This window comes from Bubalus kerabau, chromosome 23, assembly GCF_029407905.1.
Source record: "Bubalus kerabau isolate K-KA32 ecotype Philippines breed swamp buffalo chromosome 23, PCC_UOA_SB_1v2, whole genome shotgun sequence".
NCBI classification, from domain to species: domain Eukaryota; kingdom Metazoa; phylum Chordata; class Mammalia; order Artiodactyla; family Bovidae; genus Bubalus; species Bubalus kerabau.
This window is the reverse complement of record NC_073646.1, coordinates 8,617,132-8,631,088: the sequence shown is the minus strand read 5'-3', so window position 1 is coordinate 8,631,088 and position 13,957 is coordinate 8,617,132. Positions and strand designations below refer to the sequence as shown.

Below are 13,957 nucleotides of genomic sequence, written 5' to 3'. Positions count from 1 at the left end.
ACTGACTCATTGGAAAAGACCCTGATGCTGGGAAAGATTGAAGGCTGGAGGAGAAGGGGACAACAGAGGATGAGATGGTTGGATGGCATCACCGACTCGATGGACATGAGTTTGAGCAAGCTCCAGGAGTTGGTGATGGGCAGGGAAGCCTGGTGTGCTGCACTCCACCGGGTCACAAAGAGTCGGACACGACTGAACAACTGAACGAACTCTTGTTGCGGAACACGGGCTGCAGGCAGGGAGGCTTCTGCAGTTGCGGCTCCCGGGCTCTAGAGCACAGGCTCAGTAGCTGTGGCGCGTGGGCTGAGCTGTTCTGACATGTGGGATCTTCTCAGATCAGGGATGGGACCTGAGTCTCCTGAATTGGCAGGTGGATTTTTTACCAATGACTCACCAAGGAAGCCCCAGACAAGCAACTTCTAATTTTTCAGTGTAAGTATGTCCGAAACATTGCATGGGATATATGTGTGCTAAAAAAAAAAAATTAACTCCCATCTTTTAAAAACTTAACTGAGAGTCTTGTATTGTAATTTGCTAACTCTCACATCCCTATCCGGGGAGGAGGAAGTTGGTCCCTGAAGCTCCTGCCTCTTCCCTGTGATGGGAACCAAGTCTATTACCTGCCTTTCTCCCCTGGGCTTTGGACTTGTGAAATTTAAATGTAACTGGGGGATCCTGCATTTATTTTCCCTTGAAATGCAGTAATCCTATTCTGAGGATTAAATGAGATAATGCACTTAACACAATGCTTGGCACAGAGCAAATTTTCAATTGATGGAAAAATAATTTTAAACAGAGCAAAGTTTCAACTGATGGAAAAACAATTTAAAAGGATGATGTCTTTGATCATGTCAAAGAGGTGAACACTGGCAAAGAACATGGACTTTGAAGGCCACCAAAGTCAGGTTCAAACCCCAGTGGAAGTCCTCCTTGGTGGTCCAGAGGCCACCAAGACTCTATACTTCCAATGCTGGGGGCCTGGGTTCCACCCCTGGTCGAGGAACTAGATCCCACATGCTGCAACTAAAGATCCTGTGTGCTGCAATTTAGAGCCGGTGCAGCCAAAGAAATAAGTACATTTTAAAAATAAAGAAAAAGAAGCACAGTGGAAGCTGTGTAACTTTGGACAAGTTAATAACTCTCTGCCCTTCAGTTTCCTCATCTGTAAAATGGGGAGAATAGTGGTGTCTCCATCACTAGCGTGACTGCTGGACTTAAAACAGGAATGCACGAGGCCCCTTGTGAGAGGACTTGGGGGAGCAGGCTCTCAATCAGTGGACGCTGTTCTCACTACCGTCCCTCCTCCCTTCAACGTCAACAGCGCTGTCAGCGTCGCCATCACCATCAGCGGTTCCGCTGAGCTCACCAGGGACTGGATGCTTCAAGCTCCCGGAGGAAGGAAGGGCGCTTTCTGTCCAGCCATCTGGGGAGGGTCAGCTCTCCTCCTGGAGACACTGTGGTTCCTCCCAGCCACATCCCCCACCCCCAAATCTAGGAGAGTGTGTCGTGCAGGGAATAGACACAACAAAGGCAAATAACTATAATAGAGAGCTCTACTGTCCAATGAGCGGGCCACATGTGGCTGTGGAAATGTGACTTCAAATTGGGGTGTGCCCTAAGTGACTGAGGGCAGGAGGAGAAGGGGGAAACAGAGAATGAGATGGTTGGATGGCATCACCAACTCAGTGGACTTGAGTTTGAGCAAACTCTGGGAGATAGCGAAGGACAGGGTAGCCTGCTGTGCTGCAGTCCATGGGGTTGCAAAGAGTAGGACACGACTTCGTGACCGAACAACTGCTACTGCTGCTGCTAAGTCACTTCAGTCGTGTCCGACTCTATGCGACCCCATAGACGGCAGCCCACCAGGCTCCCTGGTCCCTGGGATTCTCCAGGCAAGAACACTGGAGTGGGTTGCCATTTCCTTCTCCAATGCATGAAAGTGAAAAGTGACAATGAAGTCGCTCAGTCGTGTCCGACTCTTCGCGACCCCATGGACTGCAGCCCACCAGGCTCCTCTGTCCATGGGCTTTTCCAGGTAAGAGTGCTGGAGTGGGTTGCCATTGCCTTCTCCGACCGAACAACAACTAAGTGTAAAATACGTACTGGGTTTCAAAGACTTATGAGAAGAAGAATGTGAAATATCACGTAATTTTCTATATTGATGGCATGTTGAAATAATATTTTGGATATGACGGGTCAAGTAAAATATATTGTTCAAATTAACTTCACCTCCTTCTTTTTAACTTTTAGCATGGCTACTAGGACCTTTGATGGAGAAGGCAATGGCACCCCACTCCAGTACTCTTGCCTGGAAAATCCCATGGACGGAGGAGCCTGGTAAGCTGCAGACCATGGGGTCGCGAAGAGTCGGACACGACTGAGCGACTTCCCTTTCACTTTTCCCTTTCATGCATTGGAGAAGGAAATGGCAACCCACTCCAGTGTTCTTGCCTGGAGAATCCCAGGGACGGGGGAGCCTGGTGGGCTGCCGTCTATGGGGTCACACAGAGTCGGACACGACTGAAGCGACTTAGCAGCAGCAGCAGCAGCAGGACCTTTGAAATTATGTGTATAGCTTGCAATCTTGATTGTAAGCAAAACTAATGCTTTTGAACTGTGGTGCTGGAGAAGACTCTTGAGAGTCCCTTGGACTGCAAGGAGATCAAACTAGTCAGTCCTAAAGAAAATCAACCCTGAATATTCACTGGAAGGACTGATGCTGAAGCTGAAACTCTAATACTTTGGCCACCTGATGCGAAGAACTGACTCACTGGAAAAGACCCTGATGCTGGGAAAGATTGAAGAAGGCGGGAGGAGGAGGGGATGACAGAGGATGAGATGGTTGGATGGCATCACCGACTCAATGGACATGAATTTGAGCGAACTCCAGGAGATGGTGAAGGACAGGGAAACCTGGTGTGCTGCAGTCCATGAGGTCGTAAAGAGTCGGACACGACTAAGCAACGACAAGAGCTTGCAATCTGTCCCCCTGGAGAGCACTGCTACGGAGTGATCAGGGTGTAGAAGATGGTCCAGGGGAGGGAACAGGCAGCACATGGGTGGGAAGGAGAGAGGAGTGTTGGGGAGGTTTCTCAAAGGAGGGATGTCTGAACTCAGAGGAGGATGTTAGCAGAAAACTAGGAACTCAGGAATCGGGAACAAGGTTGGAAATGAGGGCTAGAAAGGCACTCCCTACAGAAATGGCTCAGCCCATTCAGAATCGCTGGGACCGTGGTGCTATGCCACCCTGAAGGGCTCAGCTGTTGCCCCAGGGGCCTTGGGGGGCCATGGGTGGGGGTCTTGGAGGGTTGGGGTGGGGCAGGGGTGGCGGAGTACCTGAAGGTCAAGCAGTCCCGTGAGCAGGACCTTCCCAGCATGGGCTGCATTGTTCAGCAGGTCCTCTCGCTTGATGACGTTGATGACCTCAGCCAGCAGCAGGTTCTTGGACGGGTCTCCCAGCCACGTGTTGAAGATCCGGTAAGGCTGGAATCGGAATCAGATATCACTGGGTATCAGAAAGGTTCCAGACGTAGCCTCAGACATACTTCTCCCCGTTTAAGAGGAGAGAGATCAACTCAGCGAGCAGCTGCTAAGGGCTGGGAGGATAACACATGGTCTCATCAAATTCTCTCCATCACAGCAATCTTGTAGGTCTTAAACACGTGTGTGCTAAAGTTGCTTCAGTCATGTTCGACTCTTTGCGACCCTACGGACTGTAGCCTTTCAGGCGCCTCTGTCCACCGGATTCTCCAGGCTAGAATACTGGGGTGGGTTGCCCTCCTCCAGGGGATCTTCCCCACCCAGGGATCGAGCCCGCGTCTCCTGTACTGCAGGCGATTCTTTACAGCTGAGCCCCTGGGGAAGCCCTGTGGGTCTTCTAGTTACTACTATTAGGGATACCAACTCATCCAGGCCCTGGAAAATCCCTCAGTCCTGGGGAAACTGAGACAGTTGGCTCCTCATCACAACAATTCTTATTTTCACAAAGGATGAGCTGGGGTTCCAGGTGAAGTGATTTGTCTGTGAACATACAGCACTTTGGTGGAGTCAAGAGTGGACCGATGGCAGCCTGGCCCTTAAAGGCCGCTCGCTTTACTCCTCTTTCAGGCGTCAATGCAGCCCAGCTGAAACACACTGCCCATTCTCTCTTGCAGTTAAGAGTGGCCACGTGAGCAGATCTTAGGCAAAAGCAGGAGAAACAGAAACGTTGTGGGATTTCTGGGAAAGCTGCTTAAGGATGAGAAGTGGGCCCTCTGTCCTTGCCTCCTTTTTCCTTCCTACTGCCTAAAATTGAAATTTGAGGGCTGGAGCCCAAGTAGCCATTTTGGATCATGAGGTGACCTTGAGGGTAGAAGCTATATGAAGGAATGATGGAAGGAGGGACCCTGGGCCCTGAGAGAGAGAGAGAAAGAGAGAATCTGTATGTACATATGGCATTCCAGTAAAGTGGTTAAGAGCATGAGCTCTGGGTTTATATCTTGACTTTGTCACTTAACCTGCTGTGTGACCTTAAACAACTTACTTAACGTCTCTGTGCCTGATTCCTCATTAGCAAAATGGGAGAGAAAAATAACATTTACTTGGTTAGATGTTGTAAGGATTAAAAGTACAAGCAGAGTATTTAGAACTGGGTCAGAGATAAAGGCGCTGTTCACGGCAGCAGCTATTGACAATATTTTTGCTTGTGCACAGAGAGAAAAATCAGAAGCCTGAAGATAGACTGCTATAAAGTCAACCCTGCAGAGAGAGCTGGGGTGACTGTAACCATTGCCTTTAAATTAGGTTGAGAAGAAATAAGGCTTCTGAAACTTCTGTGAGACATTTAGGTATTTACTCAGTGCCTTGTTGGTGAGAAAGAAGCAGTTAAGAGAAAGCAACGCCCCCTGCCCTGGAAAGCAGAGGTGGGGAGGGGGCAGGCAGGCGGGGTCCCCACTCACAGCGTTGGGCCGCAACTCCTCCTTGTGGAAGAAGCCCCCGGTCATCATCTTCTTGCTGAAGGTCATCACGTCCGCCGGGTCATCCAAGCCCCAGTGCTCGTGGGCCCAGAACTTGCCCGTGCAGCCTCCTCCAGTCTGAACCTCGTCCACCAAGAAGGCACAGCCGTGCTGGCGCAGGCGGGGTGAGGGAGACATGAACACCGCGCGCACCCCGCCCACCTCGGACTCGCCCACCTCGGACCTCGGATCCCCGAATCCAGCGCAAGAGCCACTGCTTTCTGAACCTCACACCCAGCCCGTGTTCTCAGGCTGTGCAAAACCAAACGAAGGCTTAGGAGGGCAGTTCCTGCAGGGCTGTGTCTGCGCGTGGCCTCCCACTGCCCAACTGGAACAAAATCGGAACATCAAAGTCTCCTTGAACCACTGGCTTTGGTTCCTGAGCAGGCCAACGTGCTCAGAAGGAGGCGTGTCCCAATGATAAGGCGGCTCCGTTTCCCAAACTTCAGGTGCCATGTTTGCCAGCTCTGATCAGCACCCAGACTATTGTTATTATTGGTCTTAATTTTGGCCACACCATGCTATAGGCAGGATCTTAGTTCCCGGAGCAGGGATCGAACCCCTGCCCCTTCAGTGGAATCGCAGAGTCCTAACCAGTAGACCACAAGGGAAGTCCACCTGGACTATTATTTACTTAGCATATGTGTTTAAATCAATTTTTATCACCTTTATCTGTAAACTGACTGCTTGGGTGGACCAAGACACATTAAAATAGATATGCAGGCATGCTAAATGCTTCAGTCGTGTCCGACTCTTTGCAACCCTGTGGACTGTAGCCCGCCAGAATCCTCTGTTCATGGGATTCTCCAGGCAAGAATACTGAAGAGGGTTGTCATTCCCTTCTCCAGGGGATCTTCCCAACCCAGAGATCAAACCCACATCTCTTATGTCTCCTGCATTGGCAGGCAGGTTCTTTACCACTAGCGTCATCTGAAAGTGAAAGTCGCTTAGTTGTGTCCGACTCTTTGAGACCCCATGGACTACACAATCCATGAAATTCTCCAGGCCAGAATACTAGAGTGGGTAGCCTTTCCCTTCTCCAGGGGACCTTCCCAACCCAGGGATTAAACCCAGGTCTCCTGCGTTGCAGGCGGGTTCTTTACCAGCTGAGCCACAGAGGAAGCCCACAGGGTCATCTGGGAAGCCCAAAATAGACATGATATTAAAGTTTGTTCATTTGGTTTCTGTGGAGAGTGAACCACAATGGGCTGAAAGATGAGGTGGGATCCCCAGAAAGAAAAGGGACGAAGGGGCTGAGGCTTTCCCTGGGACCTTCTCTTGTTTGAGAGTGTCCCTAAGATGGAACCTGCCTGCAAAGCGGGAGACCCGGGTTTGATCTCTGGGTTGGGAAGATCCTCTGGAGACGGAAATGGCAACCCACTCCAGTATTCTTGCCTGGAGAATCCCATGGACAGAGGCGCCTGGCAGGCTACTGTCCATGGGGTCGCAAGAATTGCACACGACTTAGTGACTAAACCACCACCACCACCTAAGATGGCAGGTTGGAGGCTGACTTTGGAAGAAGATTTTAGGGAAGAATTCCCTGTCCTGCCGTCAACCCCAAGTTTTCTATCCACAAGGCCCACAGGTAGCCTCGGAAACATCTGGAAGTTTACAAGGAGTCCAGGCTCACCCTTTGCCCTGGAAAACCAACTAACTGGCCCCGGGCACTGACCTTCCTGGAGATGTCTCTCAGCTTCCGGAAGAAGTCGTCCGAGGCGTGGTTGTCTCCGCCCTCAGACTGGATGGGCTCCACAATGATGCCGGCCACCGTCCTCTTCTTCTTCCGGTATTTCACGATCAGGTCCTCCACCTGGATTCCAAAGGGGGCCGGGACAAGGGCTCGTGGGGGCTCTTGGGCAGCCCCCGAGGAGGATGGGCATGGGGGGTGCTGTGGACCCCTGGAAGTTATGCTGATGATGTCATGGTGTCTTATCATTAGAATATACAGTGGAGAAAAGACAGTTTCTCTTTAGCAAGTGGTGCATGGAAACCTGGACAGCTGCATGGCAGTCAGTGAAGTTAGAACACACCCTCATGCCATACACAAAGTAAACTCAAAATGCCTTAAAGACTTAGATATAGACACAACACCACAAAACTCCTAGGACAGAACATAGGCAAAACATTCCCTGATATAAATTTTAGCAACATTTTCTTAGGTCAGTCTCCCAGGCAATAGAAATAAAAGCAAAAATAAATAAACGGGATCTAATCAAATGTATATGCTTTTGCATAGTGAAAGAAACCATAAGCAAAACAAAAAGACAACCAATGAACTGGGAGAAAATGCTTGCAAATGATGCGACAGACAAGGGCTCAATTTCTAAAATATACAAACAACTCATATAACTCAGTAACAAAAAACCAAATGACCCAATCAAAAAATGGTCAGGAGGCCTAAATAGACATTTCTTCAAAGAAGGCATACACATAGCCAACAGGCACATAAAAAGATGCTCAACATCACTAATTATTAGAGAAATGCAAATCAAAAGTACAGTAATTTACAACCTCACACCAGTCAGAATGGCCACCATCAAAAGTGTACAAATAATAGATGCTGGAGAGGATGTGGAGTAATGGGCACCCTTCTACATTAAAATCATTAAAAAGACATTGAAGTATAGTTAATTTACAGTGTTGTGTTAGTTGCTGGTATAAAGCAAATTAAGTTACACACACACAAACACACACACATACACACATATTCTTTTTCTGATTCTCCTTCCCTATAGGTCATTACAAGAAAAAAAAGTTTTTAACTGTTAACAGTGATGGAGTAGTAAGAAAAGCATCTGATTTTCCCCAAGTGGTTATATTTCTTGGAGTCTTGTTCTAAAACAGGCATCATCTTATAAATAATTAAGGAATAGTAATTGTGATACTTCATTAATAATTTAATAATTATACTTAATCTAAAAAACCCAAACCACATACCCAGATAGAGTAACAAGTGCCATCTTTCTCTGTTATGCAGAATTAAAGGAAAATCATCTATGTGAATGATGTAGTCTCTGCCTCACCAATGGCCCCACGGAAGTGGTCAGATGCTTTTTTTTCTTTGAGTGTCATTTGCAATTTGTCATGGCATGGCTATTTTTTCATTTATTTGTCCAGCGCTGTGTTTCTGACTAGTCTGCACTTTCTGATCAGATGCAGAAGAGACACATGTCTATCCAGCACTTGGAATGCAGCTGGTCCAAACTGAGATGTACTTTACGTCTAAAACACACCCAGCAGTTTGAAGGTTCAACACAAAAAAAGCATATAAAAATATCTCATCAATAATTTAAAAATATTAACGACATGTTGACACAGTAATATTTTGGGATACACTGGGTTCAATAAAATGTTATTAAAATTATTCTCCCAGGTCTTTTTACTTTTTAAAAATATGACTAGGAAGGCTGTGGGGACATGTGGCTGGCCTTATTTTGCTTGGACTCCATCATCTTGCTTCTTTTATTTACCACTAAATAGCCAGGTGAGTCAGCGGTAAAGAATTTGCCTGCAATGCAGGAGATGTGGGTTTGATCCCTGGATTGGGAAGATCCCCTGAAGCAGGAAATGACAACACACCCCAATATTTTTGTCTGGGAGATCTCATGGACAGAGGAGCCAGGGAAGCTACAGTCCATAGGGTCGCAAAAGAGTCGGATACAACTTAGTGACTAGACCACGACAACAACGAAACACCTAGCACCTAGCTTCACACCTAGTACGCGAAACCTATTAATTCAAAAGAAAGTTGTGGGTAAGAGGGAAACCAGCCTTATCTGAGCTCAAATCCAAATCTGAACAGTGATAGCCACTCCCCACCTGCCCCCTCAAACAACAGAATCCTTTCAACATCTTACATGGAACCCTAATATCTGGGACAGATCAAGGTGGGGCTGTTGGTTGAAGTGAAGGCGTGGTGACTAGGGTTGCCCATCCTTAGCCTCCCACCCTGCAACCTCCAGGGCTTCCCCAAAAGCCCCAGGATTCTGGCGAAGACTGAGACACAGTGGACTAGAGGACCCCCTGGAATCAGTTTTCCTATGAGCTGTCCCATATTCTTTCTATCAGTTCATTTTCTCTTATTCTGGAGTCAGTGAAGCTTGTCCCCAAAGAAACTTAAATGATACAGAAGTTGGTACCAGAAGCTGGGTGATGGAGGCTGGGTGGCAAAATAAGTGTCTCGCTGCCTTTCCTAACATGGAACATCGGGACACGTGGCTCCCTGTCCCTCTGACCCACCCAGGGAGTGCCACATGGATCCCCAGACACTCTGTGTGTATTCCTCTTATCTGGGCTAATTCTCAGGGTGCTGAGGGTCAGGACGGGGTGTTGAGGAGAGGACCGAGAGGGTCCGGGTGTTACCTCTTCTAGACAGCGGGCCTCTTCTTGTTGGTTCTCTTTCACAAACTCTTCCAGAGGATATTTCAGCCGTGGGAACGGTGCGATGGGCCAGTCGAAGGAGGGGATGTCAATCTTGTGAATGGCTTTGGAGTGCGTGGTTGCTAAGCAACCTAAGCCCAGCAGAACAGAAGAGCAGAGGTTGGCTTGGGGAAGGAGGGTGGACCGTTCTTTTTTTTTTTTTTAAGAATTTCAAAGTTTGTGAATTTATTAAATTTTATGTTTTGGATCACAGAAAATGAAGATTGGGCTTCTCAGAAACAGAATTAACCCCTCTATCCATTACATCATTACATCACTGACTCATTACATCACTATAGGACCGACTCAATGGACATGAATTTGAGCAAACTCTGGGAGGTAGTGAAGCCTGGTGTGCTGAAGTCCATGGGGTTGCAAAGAGTCAGATACTACTTAGCGACTGAACAACAACAACAAATCCATGACATGGTCTCTCTAAACCTTCATGAATGCCTGGTTTTAATCACAGTAGTTATAAAAACTTTAGGGCAGGTCAAGATACACTCTTAATTCCCAAAGTCTTTATCTATTAGATTTTTTTAAGGCAAAGATTGTACTTTTTTCATTTCAGAACTACTGTGCCTTCAGTGAATGGTACCTTCAATAAAGCAGGACCACAGCAAACGCTTTTTAATTATTTTTAAATTTACTTTTTAGGTGGAGTAAAATTGCTTTACAATATTGTGTTGGTTTCTGCCAGACTGTTTTTGAGAATGATATGGGGCAGCCTGGGGAGACCCGGTGCCCGCAGAACCCCAGTTCTCGGGAATATCCTGAAGCTGAAGGGGCACACTTGTGTCTTTGTGTGTGTGTGTGTGTGTGTGTGTGTGTCATTGCTTTCTGATTTATCACAGACTAACTTTGAAGGCAGAGCGGCAAGGGTTTAAATCCTAGCTCTGCCACTGAATGGCCTTGAATGTTCCTTCCCTTGCTGAGCCTCAGTTTCCACATCTGCAAAGTGGGAACAGCCACCCCTAGTCCGCAGGGAATGGTGTGCAATCAAGGAGACCGTAAGTAGAAGCCGCCATGCCCGATCAGAGGCAGCTATTGCTATTGTTGTTATTATTACTCTACCTGCTACCTCCAGATCCCACGGCCCTCCTTACCCATGGTCCTCCCGTGGAAAGCACCCATGAAGGAGAGGATGCTGTAGTCAGGGCACCCAGGGGCCTGGAACCAGGAAACAACCATCGGTCAGGATTGTGAACTAGGGACCTAGGTGGCTGCTCCCATGAACCTCGAGGAGCATGAAATCTCAGAGGAACCAAGGGTCCCTTCGCAGGGGGAAGTTACAAACTGGATACCAGAGGTCAAAATCCAGCCCGTGGATTTTTTTCTTTTTTTTAAATCAAGGGGTTTCATGAGATACATTTCTGAACCTCTGTCTTCTCACAAGTTCTGTATCACGGGCGCCCATCTTTCCTGGCCAAGCCTGAAGGTGGGTGGGCGTGCTGCCCTAGGGCCCCCACCACCCCCTTTCTCCTTTCCATCACCACCCCAGCTGTCGACGGGCCCTTCAAGTTCCTCCCAGCCCCTCTCCTTTCCCTGCTTTGGTGGCTCTGGCTCCCACAGCCCACAGGTGGGCCAGGTGTGGGGGTGGTACCTGCCGCCCATGACCTGATGCCGAGCTGGGCCCCGCACAGGACATGCCCAGGCTTTGGATCAGCAGGAGGGGAGGAACACCAGCTTTCCTTGGCCCTCCAGGGCTGCCCCTGGGAGCAGGAAGAATTCACGAACACCCAGGCCTTTCCTGGCCCTAAGTGAACGGCACAGCAGCACTGCCTTCTGACCCTCCACTCAGCAAAGAAATCAGACCTGCCTCCAGGCGACTCAGGAAGAGCTGCTGGGGACATTGCAGAGGCCACCCTGGGGGCCCCTGAGTCTCTGGGAGGTTGACCTGGCTCAACTCCACTGGGTCCCCGAGACTCCCAGGAAAAACTCCAGCACCTTCTCCCACAAACTCCAGAATACCCTCTGGTCGTTTTCCTTTGTTCATCTCCAAATGTGATATGAGATGCAGCTTGTTTGATTGCACTTCACAGATGTTGTGGGGTTTTGTTTTTTTACAAACCGAGACACCCTCTGACTTGAGGAGGACAGGACCCCACACACCCCAGGCCCCAGGGTCTGCGCGGAGTGGGTGCTGGGCTCACCTGGTTGACCATGCACGTCTCCAGCTCCTCTTTGGAGAAGCTCGACTGGCCCCTTTCCTTGCTCTGACAAATGGAACAGAAAAGATTCTCAGAGATGCTCTGGGGCAGATAGAGCTGCCACTTTGCACCCACATCTAGGCCACGAGGGGGTGCTTTCTCAAGAGCTGCTCACACATGTCAATGTTACATGTATGGACGGAGGCACGAGACCGTTCATAGTGCTCGCGATGAAACAGATGGACGCATAAGGCTCATCCTTCTATTGGCAACAGTGAAGATCTGTGAGATGGTATGTTATTCCAGGTAAACTAGCGTAGCACACTGGGGAGGTTTTGTACCATTCTCTGCTGGGATGTTTAGAAAGGCTTGACTAGCCAGTGGCCCTCCCTGGATTTTGGACATGGTCACTGATGTCCAATATTCCGGCCAACTGGGATGAATAATTGGATAAGGGCTGACTGTGCGGCTGGGAGCTGAGGAGTCTCTGTGTGTGTGTGTGCGCATACGTGCACACACATGCATGCCCCAAATCTCACCCGGTACCACATGAAGATGGTCTTGAAGGCGTTCTCGTTGGAGCAGGAGCCGCAGGCCATCGTGATGAGCTGGGACATCCCTTTGGGAGCCACCTATGGGGAGGGAAACAGTCGTGGGCTCCCCACTCCCCCCTCCCTCCAGCTGAGCCGCTACATGCGGGCAGGGAACCAGGTATGGAGTCCTGGATGCAGCCAGACTGGGAGGGTGAGCGAGAAGCCAAGAAAGGCCTGGGGACTGGAGGCCAGAGAGGGAAAAAGGTGAATGAAGCCTATAGGTCCCTCCTGATGGCCCTCCCCGCCACTGCCTGTATATTTTACAGGTGGGAAGCCAGGATTCCAAAGGACACTGATTGTTGTGGCCACTGAAACCCAAAGTCAGGGAGGACTGAAGGACACAGGCAAAGCTCCAGTTGTGGGATCCATGCTAATTTAAGTTCCCCTGGGTTCCCTTTCCCCCTACTCCACCCCCTAGCACGCGAGGGATCCCAGCTTTTCTTCCAAGGAAAAATTTAAAAAGACTCATCCTGAAAGAAACAGCAGGAAGAGTGAGACTAATGCAGAAACACCCCATCCTTAACTGCTACGGATGCCAACCCTTTCCTTCCCAGCTACTCTGGCTTCCTGAAGATCAGAGCCAAGGGCCAGCGGTGGGGAGGGCGGAGGTGGGTCCTCATGTTGCAGTCTGTCCCCATGGAGTCACTCACTGAGAGCAGGGACTCCCGGAGCTTCTCCACAAAGTTCTCCGGAGGAAGGATTCCGAGGGCAGGTCTGTTGATGAATGTGCTCTGCAAAAAAGCCAGGATGCCAGCAGTGATTTCTTGCCTGACCCAGGTCCCGCCCACCGGCGATGCTTTTCAGAGTGGATGTGTTTCACACTTCCAGGAATGACAGATTTTCCTGCACTTTTAGAGAAATCCACTAGGATGGCTCTGGGTTGAAAACAAAGTGTCAGTTTCTTGGCTGGGGTACTGCGCTATCACTATAAAGAAAGAATTGGTGCTGAAGGATTGACACTTTTGAACTGTGGTGCTGGAGAAGACTCTTAAGAGTCCCATGGACAGCAAAGAAATCAAACCAGTCAATCCTAAACAAAATCAACCCTGAGTATTCACTGGAAGGACTGATGCTGAAGCTGAAGCTTCAATACTTTGGCCACCTGATGCGAAGAGCCGAGTCACTGGAAAAGACCCTGATGCTGGGAAAGATTGAAGACGGGAGAAGGGGGCAGCAGAGGATGAGATGGTTAGATAGCATCACTGACTCAATGGGCATGAGTTTGAGCAAACTCTGGGAGATAGTGAAGGACAGGGAAGCCTGGCATACTAGTCCATGGGGTCGCTAAGAGTAGGACACGACTTGGCGACTGAACAACACCAAAAAGTTTTATTTAAGAAGGATGCCTTGACGGCAGCCTCACGTTGACGAACTGCCCACCTGCTTTTCCAAAGATTCCCAGCACACCTTGGAGCCTGTGCTCTGCAACAGAAGAAGCCACCCCAATGAGAAGCCTGTCACTGCAGCTACAGAGTCGCCCCTGCTCCCTGCAACTAGAGAAAAGCCTGTGCAGCAATGAAGACCCAGCACAGCCAAAAAATAAATAGATAAATAAATAAAATTATTTTTAAAATTATCAAATAAATTTGAAAAAAAAATTTAAGCTTTATTTATTTTTTGGTCCCACTAAGTTTCTTGTAGGATCTTAGCTCCTTGACCAGGGATCAAACCCATGCCCCCTGCTGTGGAACCATGCTGGACCACCAGGGAATTCCCAGTTTATGGGTTTGTTGAAATCCATAGAATTGTATATGGCAAAGGATGGATCTGACCTCATGTGAATTATATTTTAATTAAA

General features: G+C 48.8%; 1 protein-coding gene across 3 annotated transcripts in view; it reads right to left on the bottom strand.

Annotated features, from left to right (window-relative positions):
- Window positions 1-13,957, bottom strand: part of ABAT (4-aminobutyrate aminotransferase) — an 88,897-nt gene that overhangs the window by 6,673 nt on the left and 68,267 nt on the right. For all 3 annotated transcript variants that reach the window (XM_055562262.1, XM_055562264.1, XM_055562263.1), the window contains 8 exons: window positions 12,810-12,890; window positions 12,106-12,198; window positions 11,570-11,632; window positions 10,523-10,586; window positions 9,360-9,508; window positions 6,670-6,807; window positions 4,938-5,105; window positions 3,337-3,483 (listed from right to left, as the gene is read on the bottom strand). In XM_055562262.1, coding sequence (XP_055418237.1) covers window positions 3,337-3,483; window positions 4,938-5,105; window positions 6,670-6,807; window positions 9,360-9,508; window positions 10,523-10,586; window positions 11,570-11,632; window positions 12,106-12,198; window positions 12,810-12,890 — 903 coding nt within the window. The remainder of the gene's footprint in view (window positions 1-3,336; window positions 3,484-4,937; window positions 5,106-6,669; window positions 6,808-9,359; window positions 9,509-10,522; window positions 10,587-11,569; window positions 11,633-12,105; window positions 12,199-12,809; window positions 12,891-13,957) is intronic.